Source organism: Triturus cristatus, chromosome 7 (assembly GCF_964204655.1).
Source record: "Triturus cristatus chromosome 7, aTriCri1.1, whole genome shotgun sequence".
NCBI classification, from domain to species: Eukaryota; Metazoa; Chordata; class Amphibia; order Caudata; family Salamandridae; genus Triturus; species Triturus cristatus.
The window spans coordinates 946,792,029-946,812,052 of NC_140590.1; the positions used below are offsets into that span (position 1 = coordinate 946,792,029).

Below are 20,024 nucleotides of genomic sequence, written 5' to 3' on the forward strand. Positions count from 1 at the left end.
TCTGCAACGCAGCTCTGTGGCGCTTACTGGAGGTACCTAGTGGTCTAGTTTGACCCTAGGGACCCTTAGGATTCAAGAGGACTTAATCTCTCAACTTAGAACAGCCACAGGGCGCGTTTACACAGTGGTGAAGGGAGGGGACGGGGCCTGAGGTGACGTGTGCAAACACGCACTATGGCACGTTTTAAATTGGGGATATAATTTCCCTTCAATACTGAGGGCCCCTGGGGGCTAACTAGCCCACCAAGTGCTTCCAGTAAGCGCCACTGAGCTGCATTGCAGAGAGGTGGTCCAGGCCGTGCCACTTTTTACACCTCTCTGCAACGCAGCTCTGTGGCACTTACTGGAGGTACCTAGTGGGCTAGTTGGACCCTAGGGACCCTCAGGATTCAAATGAACTTAATCTCCCAACTAAAAACGGACACAGGGCGTGTTTACACAGTGGTGAAGGGAGGGGACGGGGCCTGAGTTAACGTGTGCAAAAATGCCCTGTTTTAAGAGGTAGTTTTAACCCCCCTGCCCTATTATATACTAGGGGCTTACAGAGGAGGTCATGCTAATCACAGGGGGACCCCAACGCATAATGTTCCCTAGTGTATGTAGGTGTTTTCACTGTATTCTAAGTGTCTTTTAACATAGCACTGGCTCTAGGACTGGTTAGTCAGACTCAGTTACCACCAGTATCCGTCTGAAAAAGTTGAGGGTACAGGATGATTTTGCAACAAGGATTCTTTCTGCTCTTCTTTTTGTTCTTTCTGCACGTTATCCTTCTTCCTGCACTTTTCTTCGTCTTTGAGGACTTCTGTTGCTTTTTTCTGCACTTCTTTTTTTTCTTTCTGTGCATTTTTTCTTCTTTCTTCATATGTCCTATCTCTGTAGGCATAGTTAGAAATTCGCATTTAAAAAACCTTTGAAATTCACAGAAAAAACCATAGGTTTCAGGCACGTTATAGTTAGGAATTAGCATTTAAAAAACCTCAGAAATTCACTGAAAAAACCATAGGTTTCAGGGGTGTTATAGTTAGCTGGACTTTTCACTTGTACAAAACCATTGAAATTCCCCCGTTATAGTTAGTTCAGCTAACTATAACTCGCGCGCCCGCAATGCACTGCTGATGACGTCACATATTACATCACTCATGACATGGTCAGTGACATCACTCATGACATCACTGATGACATCTCAAATGACTACTCGCTGCTCCGGCTCCGTCCTCCTCTGCTCCGGTTCCTCGTCACGCTGCTCCTCTTCCTCTGCTTCGCTTCTTTCTTCCTCCTGCTCCGACTTCGCTACTTCGCCTTTCTCCCGTCTCTCTCCGGCACAAGTGCGTCCGTCCTCTGTTGCGATCCTTCTTTTCTCCTGTAGTAGAGAATTACATCCGGGTTTAGTCCCTCCCCCTTCCGGGTCTCTCCCGTCGGCGCCAGGACCTGTCCAGGCCTGAGGGTCAGGGGGCGGGGCCAGCTTCCGTAATGATTTTGGCCGACAGCGGGATTGTTCGAGGACGGTCTCACCGGGTAAGGTCCACTGGTAGGAGCGGGGAAGGGGTGTGGTCACGGTAATGTCCGAGGTCTTCTCACAATCACTTCATGTAGATGTTGAAAAGCATGGGTGAGATCATAGAGCCTTGAGGGACCCAGTTTTTGTGAAGTATGGTTTGGATGAGAAAGGGGGGGGGGGGGGGAGTATAGATGGCATTTCTCCTGTTTTGAAAGTAGGATGTGATCCAGTCAACAGCAGTCCCCACTATGCCGGCTTCATAGAGTCTTTGTATTAGGATGCCATGGTCAACTGTGTCGAAGGCAGCTGAGAGGTTCAAGAGAAGTAGTGCAGCAACTCCTTTCTGGTCTACTGTGTTTTTAAGATCATCCCAGACGGCAATGAGGGCAGATTCTGTGCCTCTTCCTGGGCACAACCCAGTTTGGTAGTCTGAAAGTATGGAGTTATCTTCACTGAATGTGACATCTGGGCCAATGCTGCTGTTTCTATCAGTTTACCCAGGAAAGGTCTAATTGTAATTGGTCTGTAGTTGTTGGGGCCATGTGATCAAGGTTTGTTTTCCTTAATAATCGGCATATGTGTGCATTTTTTTTGTTGTGTTGTTAGTCAAAAGAGAAGGAGGGTGCCCGAAAAAATGGATACGGCTGTGGCAAGGATGGAACATGTATAGGGGGGAACTCTGCACATTACCGATTGTAGCACAAGATCCTGACGAAACGATATGATACAGCAATTTGCAATTGAATACTGTGGTTTTTCTGTAAGGTGTTGTGTACATAGAGGGGACGCCATAATGAGGACGATGGTACACAGCCCACCCTAGAGCTGTCTTTCAAAATCCAAGCTACATTTTAGATAGATTACCCGGAAATCTACATGTTTTGATCGTGTGCCTCCTGATTATTGGTATTTTAATGTTTATTGAAAATAAAAATAAATTTTCAACAAAAAAAAAAGAGAATGAGGGTGTTGGTGAATGATATGATGGAAGGCTGAATATAGGTTTGGTGGTGATAGAAAGGGTTATGTTAGGAGCAAGTAGAGGGTAGAGTTGGCGATTTGTATGAACAGTTAGTGTGGGTCTGGATGGATTACAGTTATGTATAATGTGGCTTTCTATTGGTGATGTGTGGATTTGTTAGTGGTTAGGACAGAGTGGTGTTTTGTGTACACATAAGTCTTCTGGTTAACTCAGTGGGAGAAAACCCAAAGACAGAGCACCATCATTACAAGTTTTCAGCTCAAACAACTATTCTGGGAAGCGAAGCTGACCAGCCAATGACTGGAACCTTTTTGTATCCAGATTGAATGCAGTGGTATTCTTATTTTTCTTGAGACCTTTGAACCTACAGTCCTGAAGGAGTCTCTCTCATTTTGATGATTAAAGGACCTACATGCCCAACATGCTCCCAAATATCAGGAAGCAAACACTGTAGCTTATGCTGGTGTTCCGCTTTTGGACCTAAATCCCTTTGTTCCACCAACTGAGGCTAGCAGCAGAATAGAAGGAACCGTAATTGGTTCATGCTCTAAGCTCTGTCATGTTCTTTTGCCACCTCTGAAACTATCACTTGAAGGCTGAGAAGCTAGAGTTCGAGATGTGAGATGGTTGTCACAGTACAATCCATATGCACATCCACTCTGGGGGTAAAATGTGGTTTCTTTTCAGACTTGGACAGACGTGATGTGACAAAACCTCTATTTTTTGTCTTTGATATTTCCTCAATACCACAAGCACTATGAAGAAGAGCTGGGATGGTACTAGATTACATCCTGGTAATCCTCATTCAGTGAGGACTGTCTTCCTTGTCGCAATGTTTATTCCATAACTTATCTCACAGTATTGGCAGCAACATGTTGGTGTGAGTGGGTACAGATAGGAGGAAATAATAGTTTGAAAGAAAAGAAAAATGTTTATAGTAACCGAAGACAAGGTCATTGACTGAGAAGCGTTGACAAACTTCGGTGCCATCAGTACTGGAATAAGGAAGAGAAGGCTCAGTTTAATAAGGGTGGTCAGTCAGTAATTTAAGCACGAAGGCTCAAAGGCTGGTTACCAGAGGGTACCCTTTTCTCCAAGGTGTCTCCTAGCCCTGACTTGTGTTTGGCCCTTTTTAATATATATTTCTAAACCAATATATACAAGGGAAGGTACCTGGTCCATCTTTTGTGAGTATTTGGTGAAAAAGCCAATATTCTGAAGAAAACAAAAACCACGGTTGCACTATGCTATAAGCACTGAACCTAGTACCAGTAGTTCTGGATATAGAAGAAACATATTATGGTTTCCTCTTTGCAATAATAATCTGAGTATTTACGGATTAATTCATGAACACTTCTTATTGTTTCCACCAAAAACGACGCCAAGTAAATTGGAATTATTCTCAAAAATGCAATCAATTAAAAGTAATCAAACACAGGTGTTAAGTAGTGGGCTGATATAATGCAAAGAAAATGTCTGTCATTTGTTTAATTGCAAAATACTGTTGTATAATAGCATCCATTTTCCAGCCATGTAAATAGCAGTGCAATATCATTTATTAGATAACCAATGGCCAGAGTCTTACCTGAAACAACAGATTAGACAAACACGAACCCTATATAAATCTGTATAGTTACACAGCCATCTTACCTTCGGAAGACTAATTGGAGTCCTAGGTTTGGTCCTGGGATTTTTTATTAATTGTCTTTGATCCATTGGCAGTAAATGGTACTTCATGGCCTCAATAAGGAAGTCTTTACATGTGTTATTGTTCTTTATTAAGGCTTCTTCTTCAACAGTCTAGGAAAACAACAACGAAAACAATTTGTATGTTCGCTGGGATTACAATAGTAAACGTAGAAAACGCTATAGTTTAAGCAGCATTTCAATGTGCCTGGCAGCTCTCCCGAGGAACCCCTGGTGCAATACACAGAGTGATATTTCAGTTTTGCCAGTCAAAAAATTCCTTAAAAAACAAAGCCTAAAATTCAGCTTTCATGTTTGGACCACTAAAAAATAGTTTTCCGGGTGAAATATTAATTTTCTAGGTATGAAAAAGGATAATGGCATTCAGTCCCTAGAGTAGGAGGCGACCTAGGATATTTTCCAGATCTACACTGTTCACAGAAATGGAATACTGGTAATTTCACTGCATTGTAAACATTACTAGGAGGAGCGGAAAGCATAAAAAGTGATAGACTTCAAGTAGATGTTAATTGTTGTTTTAAATCGCAGGAGAATCACTTCACTAACCTTCAGGGAGCCCTCCCTTAAGACTATGGTACAAAAGGCAAATTCAAAACATAAAAAAATATAATAAAAGTGAAAAGCATACCATGTTCCAAATGAAATCTTTGCAGCCCATTTTACCCTATAGCAATTTTCTAGTCTGAGAAGGTTTATGAAAGAAACGTCATTATTTAAGGATGTTAGACTGAACAGGTATGCTCAGGGGCGTAGCTACAGGAGAGGTGCTACACCCACCTAGTAAATGTATTTTCTGGTTAACAGTTGGGTCCAGGTGCTTTGCGTTGGGCATGGTGGGGGGTCATTCGGTTTTCACCAGGAATTGTTCCATACACACAGATAAAAACGCAAACACACGATCTCCCTCTTGGTTCTAAAAGTCTTTGAAAATGATGGTTATTTTAGAAAATACTAGGTTTTCTCTCACTTCGTAGCCGTACCAATCATCATTCGTCTCCCTTTCCACTTCCCCTTCCCCTTTAGCCCCTCTCATGCACCCTGCATTTTAGTATTATATACCAGTCTGATTGCTGAGAAATCCGACCACCCCCCAATCCTAATCACCAAGCTACGCCCCGAGGTATGCTGCAAAAGACTGTTTCCACTTTTCCCTACATGTTATTTTTTGCTACTACACTTATACAACACTACTCTTAAGCTTACTGAGGCTTCTTGGCACATATAACCTGATAATGCATCATGATGCAATACAATTGATAATAGATATATTTCAACTCAACCAACCATGTTTTTTGTTTTTACAGAAGGTTCAGTGGTTCAAGGTGACCTTCGATTTATGTTACTGCAATTAAATTAAGAAGTAGGATCATCAAACGCTAGAGCTGAAGTGGCGATGGAATGATCCAGAAGGCCTTCAAGAAGGCTCCTTCTTGTCCAAAGCATAACCCATCTTTATGCAAAGGACGAACCATCTGGACAAGGTTAGTTTCTGTACCGCCCTTTACTTCTTCATTTCAGTGAAGACAGCAAAGAGTTAGTTTGCCACATTCGTCCTTTCTGTGTAGAAACTAAGGGCCCTCCAAATGTCCAGCCTGCAAAGCCTTTCCTTACACTTAAGAGGGATGGACGGGAGAAAACAAAGTAGGAAACATGAGGGACTGCCCGACATAGGAAGGTGACACCACCATTGGCAGAAAGGACACCCAAGTTTGAAGTGCCAGCTTGTCTTGGATGAAGTGGTTTTCCTGTCAGTGCCTGTAGTAGACAGACGCAGCAGTGATTGCAATGAGAAAAACAGTCTCTAGTGTCAGCAACCTCAAAGAACAACTATGCATATGCTCTAAAGGTGTGCAGTTAAGAATGTAAGAAGTAAATTAAGGTCTCATTGTGGCGTAATAAAAGGTACAGGGGTTAAATAATATGTAAGTCCCTTCAAAAAACGCATCTCGAAGGCTGAAAAGGCAGACGGTCCTTGCACCTGGCACAAGCTCTGGAAAACAGCCAGAACAGATAGACTTGCTGAATGGGCTCTAACCGGCAGAGATGACAACCACTCCCTCTGCAGTAAACTAAAACCATGCAGGTTATGGAGATCTGGGTAAAGAACCCTGCCCTGTTGCTGGGACAGTAGGTTCACCTAAAGAGGGAGCGGAGGGCATGTAACTACAGAAGACTGATGTGGTGCCTCTGTTCTACCAGAGACCAGAGGCCCCTAATCTCCAACTTGCCCAGGTGGAATCCCAACCCAGAGAAGATGCATCCCACACCATCATCAGCTTCAGATGGGGCAAGGAGAACAGGCTGCCACATATCGAATATTTCAGTCTCCACTAAATGTCCTGGGCTGCCTCTTTGAAAAATATGAACATTGTTTGAGAGATCTCGCCAGTGCTGGATGCACTGGAGGTGTAGGTTTCACTGCAGAGCCTGCATGTGTCACTGGACATGAGGCACTAGTGAGATATAAAAGGCAAGGTGCCCAAGAAGTCTCAGAGCCATCCATGTGGAAACCCAGGAACAATCTCGAAACAGAAGATTCATATCCTGAATGACCTGGAATTGAACAGGGGCAGACAGGGTTTGTACAACACCGTATCTAGGAGAGCCGCTGTTTAGGGAGTTCTCTTCACCTACTTAAGGTGGAATATCAGCACCTTGGCAGAGAACTGTAGTGGGGACAGCGGATGTCTACAGGTGGTCCACGACTGACTGAGACGAGTCTACCTTCAACACCCAGTCATCGAGGCATAGGATTAAGTGTATACTGGACTTACAGATATGGGCTGTGATCACTGCCATCACCTTTGTAAATACTCAGGTGGCAAAGTGAGGCTGAAGAGCAGGACTGTGAGCTGGAACCACATTAAGAAAAGGAGGAAATGCCTTTGTGATGGCAGTACGGGTACATAGAAAATGCATCTTGCAAGTCCAAGGACACTATCCAATCCGCAAGATCAAAATGCTGCTTACTTTACCACCCTTTCGGCATGTTAATCCAAGGTTGCTCCTTCTATGGAGCTGTGTTTGAATATTTCACACTACCTTCAGGACAAAATACTAAATATTATGTCAGTAATACCTATAACCACCAATCCATCAAATATGACTGCGCTACAAGCTTTCCCACTTGCCTTCTTGAAGGCTTTTATCCAGTTCATTCCTACTAGCGTAGCCAATATCGTGAGTATCATCATATCCGACTCTCTCCTAGACACCTGGCCTACACACAAGCTGAAGATGGTCTCAAACAGCTTATGACCCACTCAATGACTTTCGGCTCTGGCTTAGTTCCTGATGACTGGAAATTGGCCCTGGTCACACCTCTGTGGGAAAACATAATGCAAATCCCACTACATTGTCGAACTTTCACTTTTGCCTCTACCAGTGAAAATTCTGGTTGTTGAGGCCAACAAACAGTTTTCTAGTTCAAAGAACATAGAATCTTAGATCCATCAGAGACAGGCTTTTGCCATCTGCTCAGAACTGAACCTGCACTGCTTGCTATGGCAGACGATCTGTGACTAATGCTAGATACAGGAGGTAAAGCCCTTCACATACTTGTTGAACTCAGCGCGGCTTTGACACAGTGTCCCATAAGACACTTATTTAATAGTTTGTTGAGGTAGGCACACATGACCCCACTGTAGCATGTTTCTCTTTTTTTCCTAACACATCATGTCCAGGCTGTGCAACGGTCATCATTTGTTTTCCTTTCCTGGAAAATAACCTGCGGGGTATCACAGGGCTAGGATCAAAGTCCCAGCCCTTGTTTTACTTATACATGCCCCCTTTAGCTGCTTTCATACGTTCTAAAGGTTTTTCCTTCATGTCCTATACTGATGATACAAAACTTGCTATCACTTTCACCAATCATTTTCTTGAGACAAAATTTATGGTTAAAGGGTGTATGAGCAAAGGTGTTGCTTGGATGACAGCTAACTCTTTAAAGTTTAATGGTGAAAAGACTACGGCCTTGGTTCTAGATAATGTACCCAACATCTGGAGCTCTTCATGGTGGGCATCTTAGCTGGGTACAAACCCCACACTTACTTCTTAAGCACTGAATCTGGGAGTCTGTTTGATGCTTCACTTTGCATCTGTCCATCATTTAACAATTATAACGTGTCCAGAATGCAGCAGTGAAACTAATACTAGGACTTCCTCGAAGATCTCACATCTCGGTCCAATTAGATTTGTTCAATTGGTTACCCATTTGCAAGCATATTCTCTTCAAGTCTAAGTACAACTACTACAGAGCCACCCAAAGTACTGGGCCTCGTTACCTACAGGATAAATGTACACACCATTTGCCTACAAGACTCCTTCACTCCAGTCATGCCCTTCTGCTCTAAGTGATCCGCGTTTCAAAACCCAAGAGGGGAGATGCTCTTTCACCTAATTGGCCCCCAATTTCTGCAATACCTTGCCATTCATGCTATGCACTTTTCCTAATCATCTCTTGTTTTATAAACAACTGAAGACTTCCTTATTTATAGCAGATTAGCTCTCCCAATCGCTCTTCTGTTTACTTACTCCAGTATCTCAGCATCAACCCCCATAGGGGTAACAGTGCAATTTGGGGGGGAAAACCACTTTGAATAGCCAAATGAAAAACATATTTAGTCAGATAGTTTGTTGTTCGATATCAAATCTCATGTGTAGTGTTTGATATCACAGCCTATGTATAAACATTCCGGGTCAAAAAGAGGTGCCTGGCCTCGGTCGAGAAGGCAATATTGTTTTATGATTCCCCCAATTGGCAGTCTACTGCACGGAAGCATCTGTTGTCTGGTTGCCTTTCTAGGAGTGATGGAGGAGAAAGCAATACAGAAGTCTTTTGAGGTCACTAGTATTGTACAGAGTGTATTGGGTGGCATTATCGGTGCTCCGTTTCTTCCTCTTTTGCAGAGGTCTTGACAAGAAATTCCTAATAATCTAGCAGTGAAATTCTTGATCGTAGCACTGTGCTCCGGGGATGCGTCTGCATAAGACTCCAGTTATACATCAATATAAATGGTGCACACGACCAATGGTCTACACAAACTGTAGTACCTCAGGAGACATTTCCAAGCAAATGATTTGAAGTTATTTTTTACTGGTCCCTCTTTCATAGTTTGTTGCCATTTGTCAACCAGGGCCAGAGATAGGGTAAATGGAGGTATAATGATGGATCCATAGCATTACATTAATATTTCTCTGGACCAGTTGTGCTTTTTTTCAGTCTTTTTTGGTACATACGTCTATAGAAACTGAATACGCTGATCCTCGTAGAAAAGTTTTCCAATTTTAGGAATTTTGGTGGGTTTTACTTCTTAAATGTGATCATATTTTTTGAAAATTCTATTTACTTTGGGCCAGTGCCCTTAAAAAGTTCACTAAAGAATCCAAACATTCTAACAAAATGTAAACCTATTCAACCAACCAGTACATTTAACATTCATTTGTCTGTGAGATCACTGTTAATATAGCTTTAGAAATGTAACCGTGTTTAATGATTTCAGTTTATCAACAATTCCATAGCCATTTCTCTACTAAACAAATTATATTTTAAAGCAAATGGGACAAATTAATTCTTCCTTCAGTCAAAAACAATGGACAATCCACCAGAAGATGCTTGAAATTACACGAAGAGTTCATAGTTCACATATATTTCCATTTACTGACTTTTATCTTCTTCATAAACCCAAGAATTGTCCACCATGGTTCAATTCAAATTCAGAATCTTAGAATCTCATTGCAGAGATGCACGTAGTGCATATTGGATAAGAAATTAAACTCATACCGCAATGTTTAAATGTTTAATGTGAGAATTCCAAGACGTCGAATCTCAATTTCGGAGGCAGAGCAGTCAAACCAATAAATTTATATCTTTACCGCTGTGACAGATATTAGTATTCTGGAATGGCTCCGGCATGCACTGCAGCGGTGGCTTTGGGGAAAACCCTATTGTGAAATATGTCCTGCCATGCCAGAACTGCTGAAGACAGGACCTTAAATCAGAGGTCCATCTTCAGGATAAAAATAACAAATGCCCATCAAGGGCTGGAATATTTAAAAAAAATTCTGTTTATGGTCCCCGTGATGGAAATAATGGTTGTCTTGGAACTAAATGCAGCTGCCAGAAATGAAGTTTGAGGTGCAGATCTTAATTGGGTGAGAACACCAATATCATTAACACCGGTGCTGGGACCGCCACTATGGTAGGTGCTGACCGAGCTGATGGTGGCTTTGCCATCCCCCACTCTCAACTGAGGAAGGAGAACATTAAAAGTGGATGGATGGTACATTGCTAAGATTTGGTTTATGTCTCATTACTACCCACCTCTAAATGACCGAATTACACTCTCTCAAGGAGTCCCTAATCAGGCCTACCAAACTTTTACATTTAAGGAAAAAAGAATCTTTATAAATGCTGAGATTCAATGTCTTGTCTGAACAAGCATTTTAAAGCACTATAACACTGTATGGCTAGGTAAGGCAGATTTTTAAAACCTCTAATCAGTTAATCAAACATTACTCATAATACAGTTAGCATATTTCCTACTTCGGTTTTCTATTAACTACCTAGCACAGTCTATACATTTTACTGCTGTTTTCTTGACCAGGGACACAAAAATAATAATTGTGCTAAAATATCCAAAGAGCGTAGAGCCAGCTTCTCTCTTATGGCCTGTACAACTGCATTCATATAGGGATTCATTCAACGTTTTAGACATTGTCCTTCAAGGAAATACTAGAAGAAGTTCTGAATCATACCGGAGCAGACACTGTTTATGAGAACTGAATCTTCTTAAGAACCCTTCCAGCAGCAAGCACACCAGCGACCCAAGTGATGCTTTCATGTGAAAGAAAATTAAGAAGTAATGTAATTCCCACAGAACTATGTCACTACCATCTGAAGCTTCTTGTAAACATGATGCAACAATCCTGCTCTTCTCAAAGACCATGATATTGTTTGCCAAGATTGCTATAACTCTTATTAAAATAGTTATGTTGCACATTTTATATGCAATGCAGGCCAATGGCAAAATCATTGGCATACAAAAGCAAACAAACATGCCGATCCCACACTTTAAGTGAAAATGAACAATTTGTAAGAACTTCCGGGAGATCCACCGAGAATAGGCTAATCAGGGCAAAATTGCTATGGTCCAGCCTTGTTTTATGGTTTACATCTGTTTTATTATTATTATTATTATCACACCTCATAGCATGACATCCAGCCTTGTTTCAGACAATTTTCTGCCTTTATTCTTTTGTAATCCTTCACCTCTTATCAGATCCTACCTGCTCCCAATTCTCTGAATGAAACAGCAGCAATATCACAAGAAGTCTGAAAGGCATACTCCATGTCTTAAGCGTCTCCCACAATATTACATGAACCACTATACCAAAGGCAGGGGAAGACATGAACAAAGCAACAGCATAAATCGAATGCGTGCTCTCTAAACTGCCCTACCAGCTAACATACTGCAAAGGAATGATTGAGGAAGTTATGGCCTTGACTAACTACAGCTTGCCACAATATCAGTTTAGCAACTATTTTAGCCATATTACCAAAGAGGGAGATCCGTTCATAGGAACGATGATCTCCCTTTTTCTATACAGGTTTTACTGTTGCTTGCTGGAGTGAGTCAGGAACTGGGCAAGTTTCAATAATCTACTGTCACAGACTGCACACTTGAGTAGCTTCCAGCAATGAGAGTTTAGAAGGACTATGGGTGCTGGAACTATAACTGGGTCCTATACGTGGAATGGTCCATATTCAAAATAAAGCTTGTAATAGTAAGAGGGTAAATAAATGCTAGGAAAGCAGACTATACTTGATAAAATCAGTGATCCATAAGTTAGCCTTTACCAAAATATAACTGCCTTACATAGAGCATCCAATGACATTCTGTAACTGAAAAGTCCAAAATGACAGGCAACGATTTCCACCACTAACCAAAATGCTGTTTCGCTTTATGGCAACATAACAAGATGATTTTGCTGCCATGATTAGATACAAGAGTTCTTACAGCTGCTGAGGTTTATAATTAATAAGCAAATTCATGTCTCTTTTTCAGATACGTATCCAAGGGATTTTTAATTTATAGCACTGAATCAAATTATGTTTTTTAGTTTGGGTGCTAATATGACGTAAAGCGGTGCAACATAAGGGGGGTAAGGCAAAGTAGTGCCCATAAAACTATTTTTGATGAAACAGAACTGTGCGTCACAGCGATACATCCCTGATAATCCATGCAGAGTAGGCATAAAGACACGTGAACATCACAAATGCCATTATAACTCTATAGAAAGACATATGAGCTAAAGTCAACAAGCATTTGCAATGCAATAGGTCTCGCATTTAAGAGAGTTTGAGCTATTGGCATTGTAAACGACAATGCCTTTTATTTATGAGCTGCTTTTAAAACAGATAAATGAAAGGCATTGTCATTTACAATGGCAATATTTTAAACTCTCGCAAATGTGAGGCCTACCGCATTAAAATGCGTTTCTGCTATAAAAATAATAAAAAAGCGTTAGGAGGGTGTGTCCTGTCTGCAACAGCAGGCAGGACAAAGGTATTTGAGAAAATAGTGCTCGGAGGCTGTAATTAAAGCCTAGTGAGTAACAACACATGTAACGGGGTGTCTCGGCTGTCGCCATGGGAGGTTACAAAATGGACATGGCAGTACTGAGGAGGGACTACTAAGTCTAATGACCAATGAAAAGCCAGTTTACAGTGGACAGTGACACAAGCCAATGAAAAATATGTGCAGAGAGTGGGCGGAGCTTCAAGTCCCTACCAGAATACAGTATGCCTCGCAGCGCATGCGCTGCCCAGGCTAGACCTAAAAATGCACTGTTGTAATCCGCAATACACAAGCATGGCTTTACTTATTATATGTGATAATTTCAACCATGTGGAAAACTCTTCACATGTTGCACTCTCCCACACCCAAGAGGTCATCAGAATTAGCGGAAAAACTTAGGGACAAGAATAGGGGGAAAAACTTGAGGGTAAAGTGAGTTGCATATACCATCTGTAAATGTGCGAATAATGCAAGGGCATTTTAATTCCGACAAGCAGAAAGTTGGAAACAAATAGAATGAAATGCTGGCAAGGTTGTCCGCAGAAAGTTTCCGGTTTGGTCTTTTGGTTAAATAAGTGTGAAAGGTCACAGAAAAATGCAACATTTCTTAACAGTACCTACAATGTGTGTGCACACTGGAGGTCGTGTCTAGAGCTGGGACTGAGAAAGACTATTGCATATCGTGTGTGGAAAATAACCTAACTTTTTATTGAATGCAGCATTTTAGGGGGCAATAAACGAGTCGACTGTCCGAGTGAAAGAATGCCTTCATATACTTGTCAGCTTTGATAAAAGCCCTCACCTAAATGTGCCACACTGTCAGAGCACGCCCCCACCCCCGCCAAACACACACAGGCTGCTCTATCCTGGGGGCACAGATCCCGATACAAGAATAACAATTAGAGGAGGGATTTGACACTCCAAGGGAAGCTGGGGCCAGGCCACACTGAGCACCTCCCTCTGCATCAATCCAAGGCAGGGGGACCAGCTCAAAGAGACCCCTGCCGCAATGGAACCGGACGATAGGAGGTTTAAAGGTAAGTGACGTTCTCTTGTCTTTATGAAGGTCATTTAACTAATTCTCATACAGTGGGCTGATAATAGACCGCAGATTAGCCTTGTTTTTTAACCAAAGCTCAACTTCAGTAAAACCTAAAAAGGCAGCATTTACTCTTGTTACTTTTTAAGCTGAAAATGGGATCTTCGCCAAAAGCTTAAATACAACACACATGAAAGAACAGGAAGCCTGAGCTGGTCGTGAGCCCTGTATAAATGTAAATAAAATGTAGATCTCCTGATTCATTAAAGGCATAGCCATCAAGGAAGAAGATTGCTAAACACTGGGGGGGGGGGGGGGGGGGGGAAGAGGATTCACAAACACTGAACTATCAGCTCATAGTGGGAGCAGCTTAATACTGAGAACCAGAGTGTGTTTGTGTATATGGGGTGACCACACACTAAAATATGAGCTCATACTGCGAGCAGCTGAATACTGAAAAGCAGTGTGTGTGTGTTTGTGCATATGGGGTGACCACACACTAAAATATCAGCTCATACTGCGAGCAGCTTAATACTGAAAACCATTGTGTGTGAGTGTGAATGAGTGAGTGTGAGTGAGTGTTTGGGGTGTCCCAGCACTGAACTATCAGCTCAGCCTGCGAGCAGCTTAATGCTGAAAACCAGTGTGTGTGTGTGTATATGTATGTAAGGGGTGTCCACACACTGAACTATCCGCTCATGCGAGCAGCTTAATACTGAGAACCAGTATGTATGGGGTGTCCACATACTGAAATATCAGCTCACCCTGCATTCAGCTTAATACTGAAAATCAGAGTGTGTGTATGTGATATATTCCAAACACTTAACTATCAGCTCACCCTGGCAGCTGCTTAACAGTGAGAAGCACTGATCGCAGCGGGAGCGCCTAAAAACTGAATACACTGAAATATCCGATAATTCCGTGAGCTGCTACATACGGACATTCATAGTGGAGGGATTAACTACTCACTGAAATATCTGCTTACTATGAGCTACTAAATACTGAAAACCACAGTGGTGCAGTTAAGTAAACACTGAAATTTCAGCTCATGCCGTTTGCTACTAGATGATAGTGTGAGAGGAATTACAGTAAAAAAAAAAAAACACGACATGAGGGCTGCTAAACAATTAAATACTACATCATATGACGAGAGCTGCTAAGTACTAACAGTGCTATGTAATATTAGTGGGTCTGTAACACACTAAAATGCTATACGATCACGCACTGAAATATCAAAGAAAATGAATCACTTCTGCTATAATCGCGGCACCCGAGCTTTACTTTTAACATTAAAAGTGAAGCGCGGGTACCGCGATTATAGCAAAAGTAAAGAAATAGAAAAAAGCATCTACTTCTTTACTTTTGCTATAATCGCGGCACCCGCGTTTACTTTTAACATTAAAAGTAAAGCGCGGCTGCCGCGATTATAGCAAAAGTAAAGAAATAGAAAAAAACATCTATTTCTTTACTTTTGCTACAATCGCGGCACCAGCACTTTACTTAAAGGTAAAGCGCCGGTGCCGCGATTGTAGCAAAAGTTCAGAACAAGCAAATGGTGCGACAGATGGCGGCTGCGCGCGTGCATGCACGTGTGCACTCAAGCTTGAGGCCACCAAAAGCCTGGTGGTGGCACTTTCAAAAGCCGCTTACAAAATGTCTCTCCGAGCAGCGCATGCGCTGGCTCAGGCGAGACCTAAAAAGGGGCTTGCATCGGATCTTGGCAATACATGAAAACAGACACACAAAGAGGTAAAGGTAACACATTATATTTCCTGGCATAGTGTGGGTAATGTTCCCAAAATTACACATATCACCCAATTTACTCTTGGGCAGCTGTCTGCATGTACAGATTTGTACTGGAGGGTGCACCTAAAGCAGAAAATCTATGGAAGAAACCCCTAGCTCTGCTTTGCACCATGGTGCAACGCTATATCATGTTTAGTGTTGTGGCACTGATAGTGCGACTGCAACTAATCACATTATAGGCCAGGGGAGCATAATAAATAAGGAACTGTACAATTTCTAGATTTTAATGCAATGCTGCACTCTGGCTGTGTGAATCTTGAAAAACTTGGGCCAGTGCTGAATCCCTAAATTCTTAATCGTACCCACTGGCCTTTTGTTCCCCGATGTGTAACCAGAGTTTGACATTAATTTAATTCCACAAAGTCAATATGTCACACGAAGAGGTCCGGTACCCCGGCGTTGGAACTCCTTCACTAGTCAGATGTGTCAAAGACTTTTCTTAAAGATTGCTGTGTGCCAAGTCCTTCTGCACGGATTCCTTAAACATAAACAAGTTCCAACATAGTTTACTGGTAACTATACTGAATCTTTGACTATGGAAATGTTACGATTGGAATGATCCTCTGGTTTCTGGTACTCATACAGGGAATTGTGTTAATCAGGTTTTAAACTCTAGAGCTCGTTTTCCACCTGTCTCCTTGATTTTTTTGAGAGACTAAAGTTACTACTAATAACCCTATATGGGCCGAGCTCGAATCTGATGCAACTATGAATAAGTCCATCTTAATGACAGGGCAGTGATTTTTCGTTCTCCATCGCCCTCTATATCAAAATTGTTGTACTGCATGTTTTTTTCCTGTAACATGTGTCGTCACCGAATCACAACCCCCTTTTTGTTGCACAGCTCTAGCTCATTTATACACCCTGCTCGTTGGAAAATGTGGGGCTTGGACATCACCAAACTCTTGGTGGGATTTCTGACACTTATTTTACTTTTGCAGAGAAAAAGTTCATCTTAAAATATGTGGAAAGTTATTTGCACCAAAAACACAACTAGTGAATAACGCACCCCACTGCATGATGATATAATGTTTAAAACAATTTAAAGCTGTGCGTCTCTGTGCAATGAGTGGGTTTTCCCGCGAGTGTAAAACGAGGTATTGAAGGGTTCTTTTGTGTATTTTCAATATTTCGCTGTATAGCTATGGGTAATGGTTTTCTACCAAAGAATCAAAAGATATTCATTTTTTTACAAGATATACATTTTTTTACTGCCTGACAAATCAGATGGGCCTAAATATGAGGAAAGATCGCAAAATTGCTTTTTTCCCAGGGAAATCCTGAAACTCAACAGTCCTGCCAAGTATCACGCATCCGGCGTTAGACTAACGCATTTCAGTGTGGTGCTCCGCATCTCCGCACTGAAATGCATTGTCACGCATAATGCAAGTTGTCAGCCCTCTCCTAGAAGCACTGCAAACTGAGTGTGAGTGTGCCAGCAGTGAGCGCGCGGCCGTGGCCAGCGCAGATTCCGCATGCTTAGGGTGCTCCCTGTCAGTGTGCTGATACAATGTATAGTCAACATTCCAATTTTGTGGCGCTGAGCAGCTCCGAGTTCAGGAAGCCTGATTTCATGGCCCTGCCACAGTGGAGAGCCCAAGTACTACAGAGACAGCTTGGGCCAGCCTACTCCAGTCAGGTTGTGAGACAACCTTATGGCGCCGCAAGGGGGACGTGATGTCACATCCTGCTGCTGCCAGAGTGCACCGCCGGGTCCGGAGTATGTTGCATTTTGTAAAGTCGGTCCGCCGCAAACAATGAATCAATGTGCTCGGCTGGTTCGCAGAGCACTACCGTTAGCACTGGCCCGGCCGCCGGCGCTATTTAGCTAAATTTACTATGGCCGCGCTGCTCCCCCGCCATAGAAATATAATTTGCGAGCCGGGCCGCCGAGGGTGATTTGGCTGCAACCAGTGACAGGTCGTCACCATCAGAGATGACAGTCACTGACCGGGTTGAAGCAGCTGCCAGGACTCACAGGACAGCTGGCCGGCAGCAGGCTTCAGCCTGGACCGCTTAAGGCGGATTCATTGCCACGGAGCTGATCCAGTCGAACTGCACAGTGATTCGCCGACGTGCCAGTCACGCCGCCTGGGGCTTAGGCTGAAAGATTCAAAAGAGAAGAAAAGTGAGTATAAACACCAGTCACTTCAAGTGTTTGCCAGTCACAGTATGTAATTAGAAAACAATTGAAATTAAATGTAATGGGTGCACACGATCAGTCTGGACGCTACGGAAGTTCCAACCAACAATGCTTATTGGGAAACTTAAGCCGCAAGCCATATTACAGACCCCATGACTCACTTGTCTCTGATCTTTGGCCAGTGCCTGAAAGATCCACCTTGCTCTGAATTGTAGCCCAATTAACCAATAGGGCCTGTCTCCTTCCTACCACTAGAATGTCTTTTGATCAGAAGTTTGTCCAGTGCACAGGGTGGCAGCCTCATATGATGAAACCGGCGTTAGACAGCAGTTGCATGAGTTGTGAGACTTTCTTGATTCATGAGATGGGGTTATTGACTGAGGAGGTGATGGTGCTTTGAAGCGGCAGTCTCATTAAATGGGTGTAATTTCTAAAATGTATATTTCCCTTGTCTTTATTGCTTGATTTTGCTTGTGAGAAAATGTCACTCATAGTCGTTGAATGTCACTCATAATTACGCTGAAATTATGTAAATATCACACGTAAGCAATCTGAAACCTTGGCAGCTATGCAACAAGTAAAGCAAAAGCCTGGCTCTTGTTTCCAAACAACTCACCGCTTGTGCATGCACTAGAGAATAATCTGTACCAAGTTCAGAAGTTTCAAAGATTGTGCATGCCACACTCACCTGTACAAGATAATCTCTTGGGAGAAGCGGAAGCCGGACGTGTTCCATTAATTTAGCCATGTGTTCCAAGCGAGTATCTTTTTCATAATGTATCCATGAAATAACAGCTTCAAATACCTGTAAATAAAACGTACACCCGAGTGAAGGGTAGAAATTTGGCGATGTAAAACGTCACAATTAAAAGCAGTGATTTAATCTAAGACAATCTAACTTTGAATTCCCCTGTGAGACTGGTTCAAGCATTTTCAAATTGCTGCCTGCATTTCCAAATTGCTGCACTGCTCTCTCCGGAATGGCCTCCCTACTGACCTACCCACCTATCAAGATGCGCTTTCCTGCAATTCCCTTCTCGGTTCAGACAGGAAAGCTCAGGAACTCACGCCTGGCAAAGCCAAAAAAAACATTGGCAAAGCTAATAGGTCTCGCCTATGCAAGAGCTATTGGCTTTGCCAATGTGTTAGCCATGTTGTACACCAGCATGGATGGTATTCAGCATGGCTAAAAGTTAGTGGTTTGTAGGAGAATGGTGTGGAGTGGAGTGTCGTAGAGTTGAGTGTCATGAAGTGGAGTGGAGTGGTGTAGGGCGTGGAGTGGCATGGAGGGACCAGAGTGTCAGAGTGGAAGGGCGTAGAGTGAAGTAGAGTGTCGTAGAGTTGAGTAGAGTGTCATGCAGTGGAGAAGAGTGTTATAGAGTGGAGTGACACAGGGTATTGTAAAGTGGAGTAGCGTAGATCAGAGTGGCGTAGAGTGAGGTAGAGTGGCATGGAAAGCCATAGAGGGAATTTCATGGAGCATCTCTGAGTGTTGTAGAGTGGAACAGAGTAGAGTGGAGTATCGTAGAGTGGAGTGTCGTACAGAAGAGTGGCCTAGAGTGAAGTGGCATTGAGTATAGTGGTTCACAGTAAACGGGCATACAGTGCAGTGGTGTAGAGTGCACTGGTTTTGAGTAAAGTGGTTGAGGGCAGTGGCATAGAGTGCAGTGGTTTATAGCCGAGAGGAGTGGAGTTGTGCAGAGTGGGGTAGAATGGCATGGAGTGCAATTGTGTAGAATAGATTGTTTCAGAGTAGAGTGAAGTAGAGTGGAGTAGTGCAGGGTAGAATGGAGTGGTGCAGGGTTGGGTACAGTGATGTGCAGTGGTGTAGAGTACAGTGGTGCACTATAGATTAGAGAGGAGTAGAGTGGATTAGAGTAGAAGCAGTGGTGTAGAATGCAGTGATGTAGAGTAGAGCGGAGCAGAGTGCAGTAGAGTAGAACAATGAAGGGTGCAGTGGTGCACAATGGCATGGTGCAGGCTAGAGTGGAGTGGTGCAGGCTAGAGTGAAGTGGTGCAGGCTAGAGTGGGGTGGTGCAGGCTAGAGTGGGGTGGTGCAGGCTAGAGTGGGGTGGTGCAGGCTAGAGTGGGGTGGTGCAGGCTGGAGAGGCGTAGAGCAGAGTGGCATAGAGTGCAGTGTCAGAGTGCAGTGGTGCAGAGTAGATTAGAGAGTTGTGGAGTGCAATTGTGCAGACTAGAGTGGTTTAGAGTGCAGTGGCATAGAGTATAGTGTTGTAGAGTATAATGGCAGAGTGCAGTGAAGATTTGAC

At 42.9% G+C, this 20,024-nt stretch overlaps 1 protein-coding gene across 3 annotated transcripts in view; it reads right to left on the reverse strand.

Moving 5' to 3' along the window:
- Positions 1 to 20,024, reverse strand: part of KLHL3 (kelch like family member 3) — a 529,889-nt gene that overhangs the window by 93,569 nt on the left and 416,296 nt on the right. For all 3 annotated transcript variants that reach the window (XM_085617962.1, XM_085617960.1, XM_085617961.1), the window contains exons 7-8: positions 18,443 to 18,559; positions 4,131 to 4,280 (exon numbers count right to left, since the gene is read on the reverse strand). In XM_085617962.1, coding sequence (XP_085474088.1) covers positions 4,131 to 4,280; positions 18,443 to 18,559 — 267 coding nt within the window. The remainder of the gene's footprint in view (positions 1 to 4,130; positions 4,281 to 18,442; positions 18,560 to 20,024) is intronic.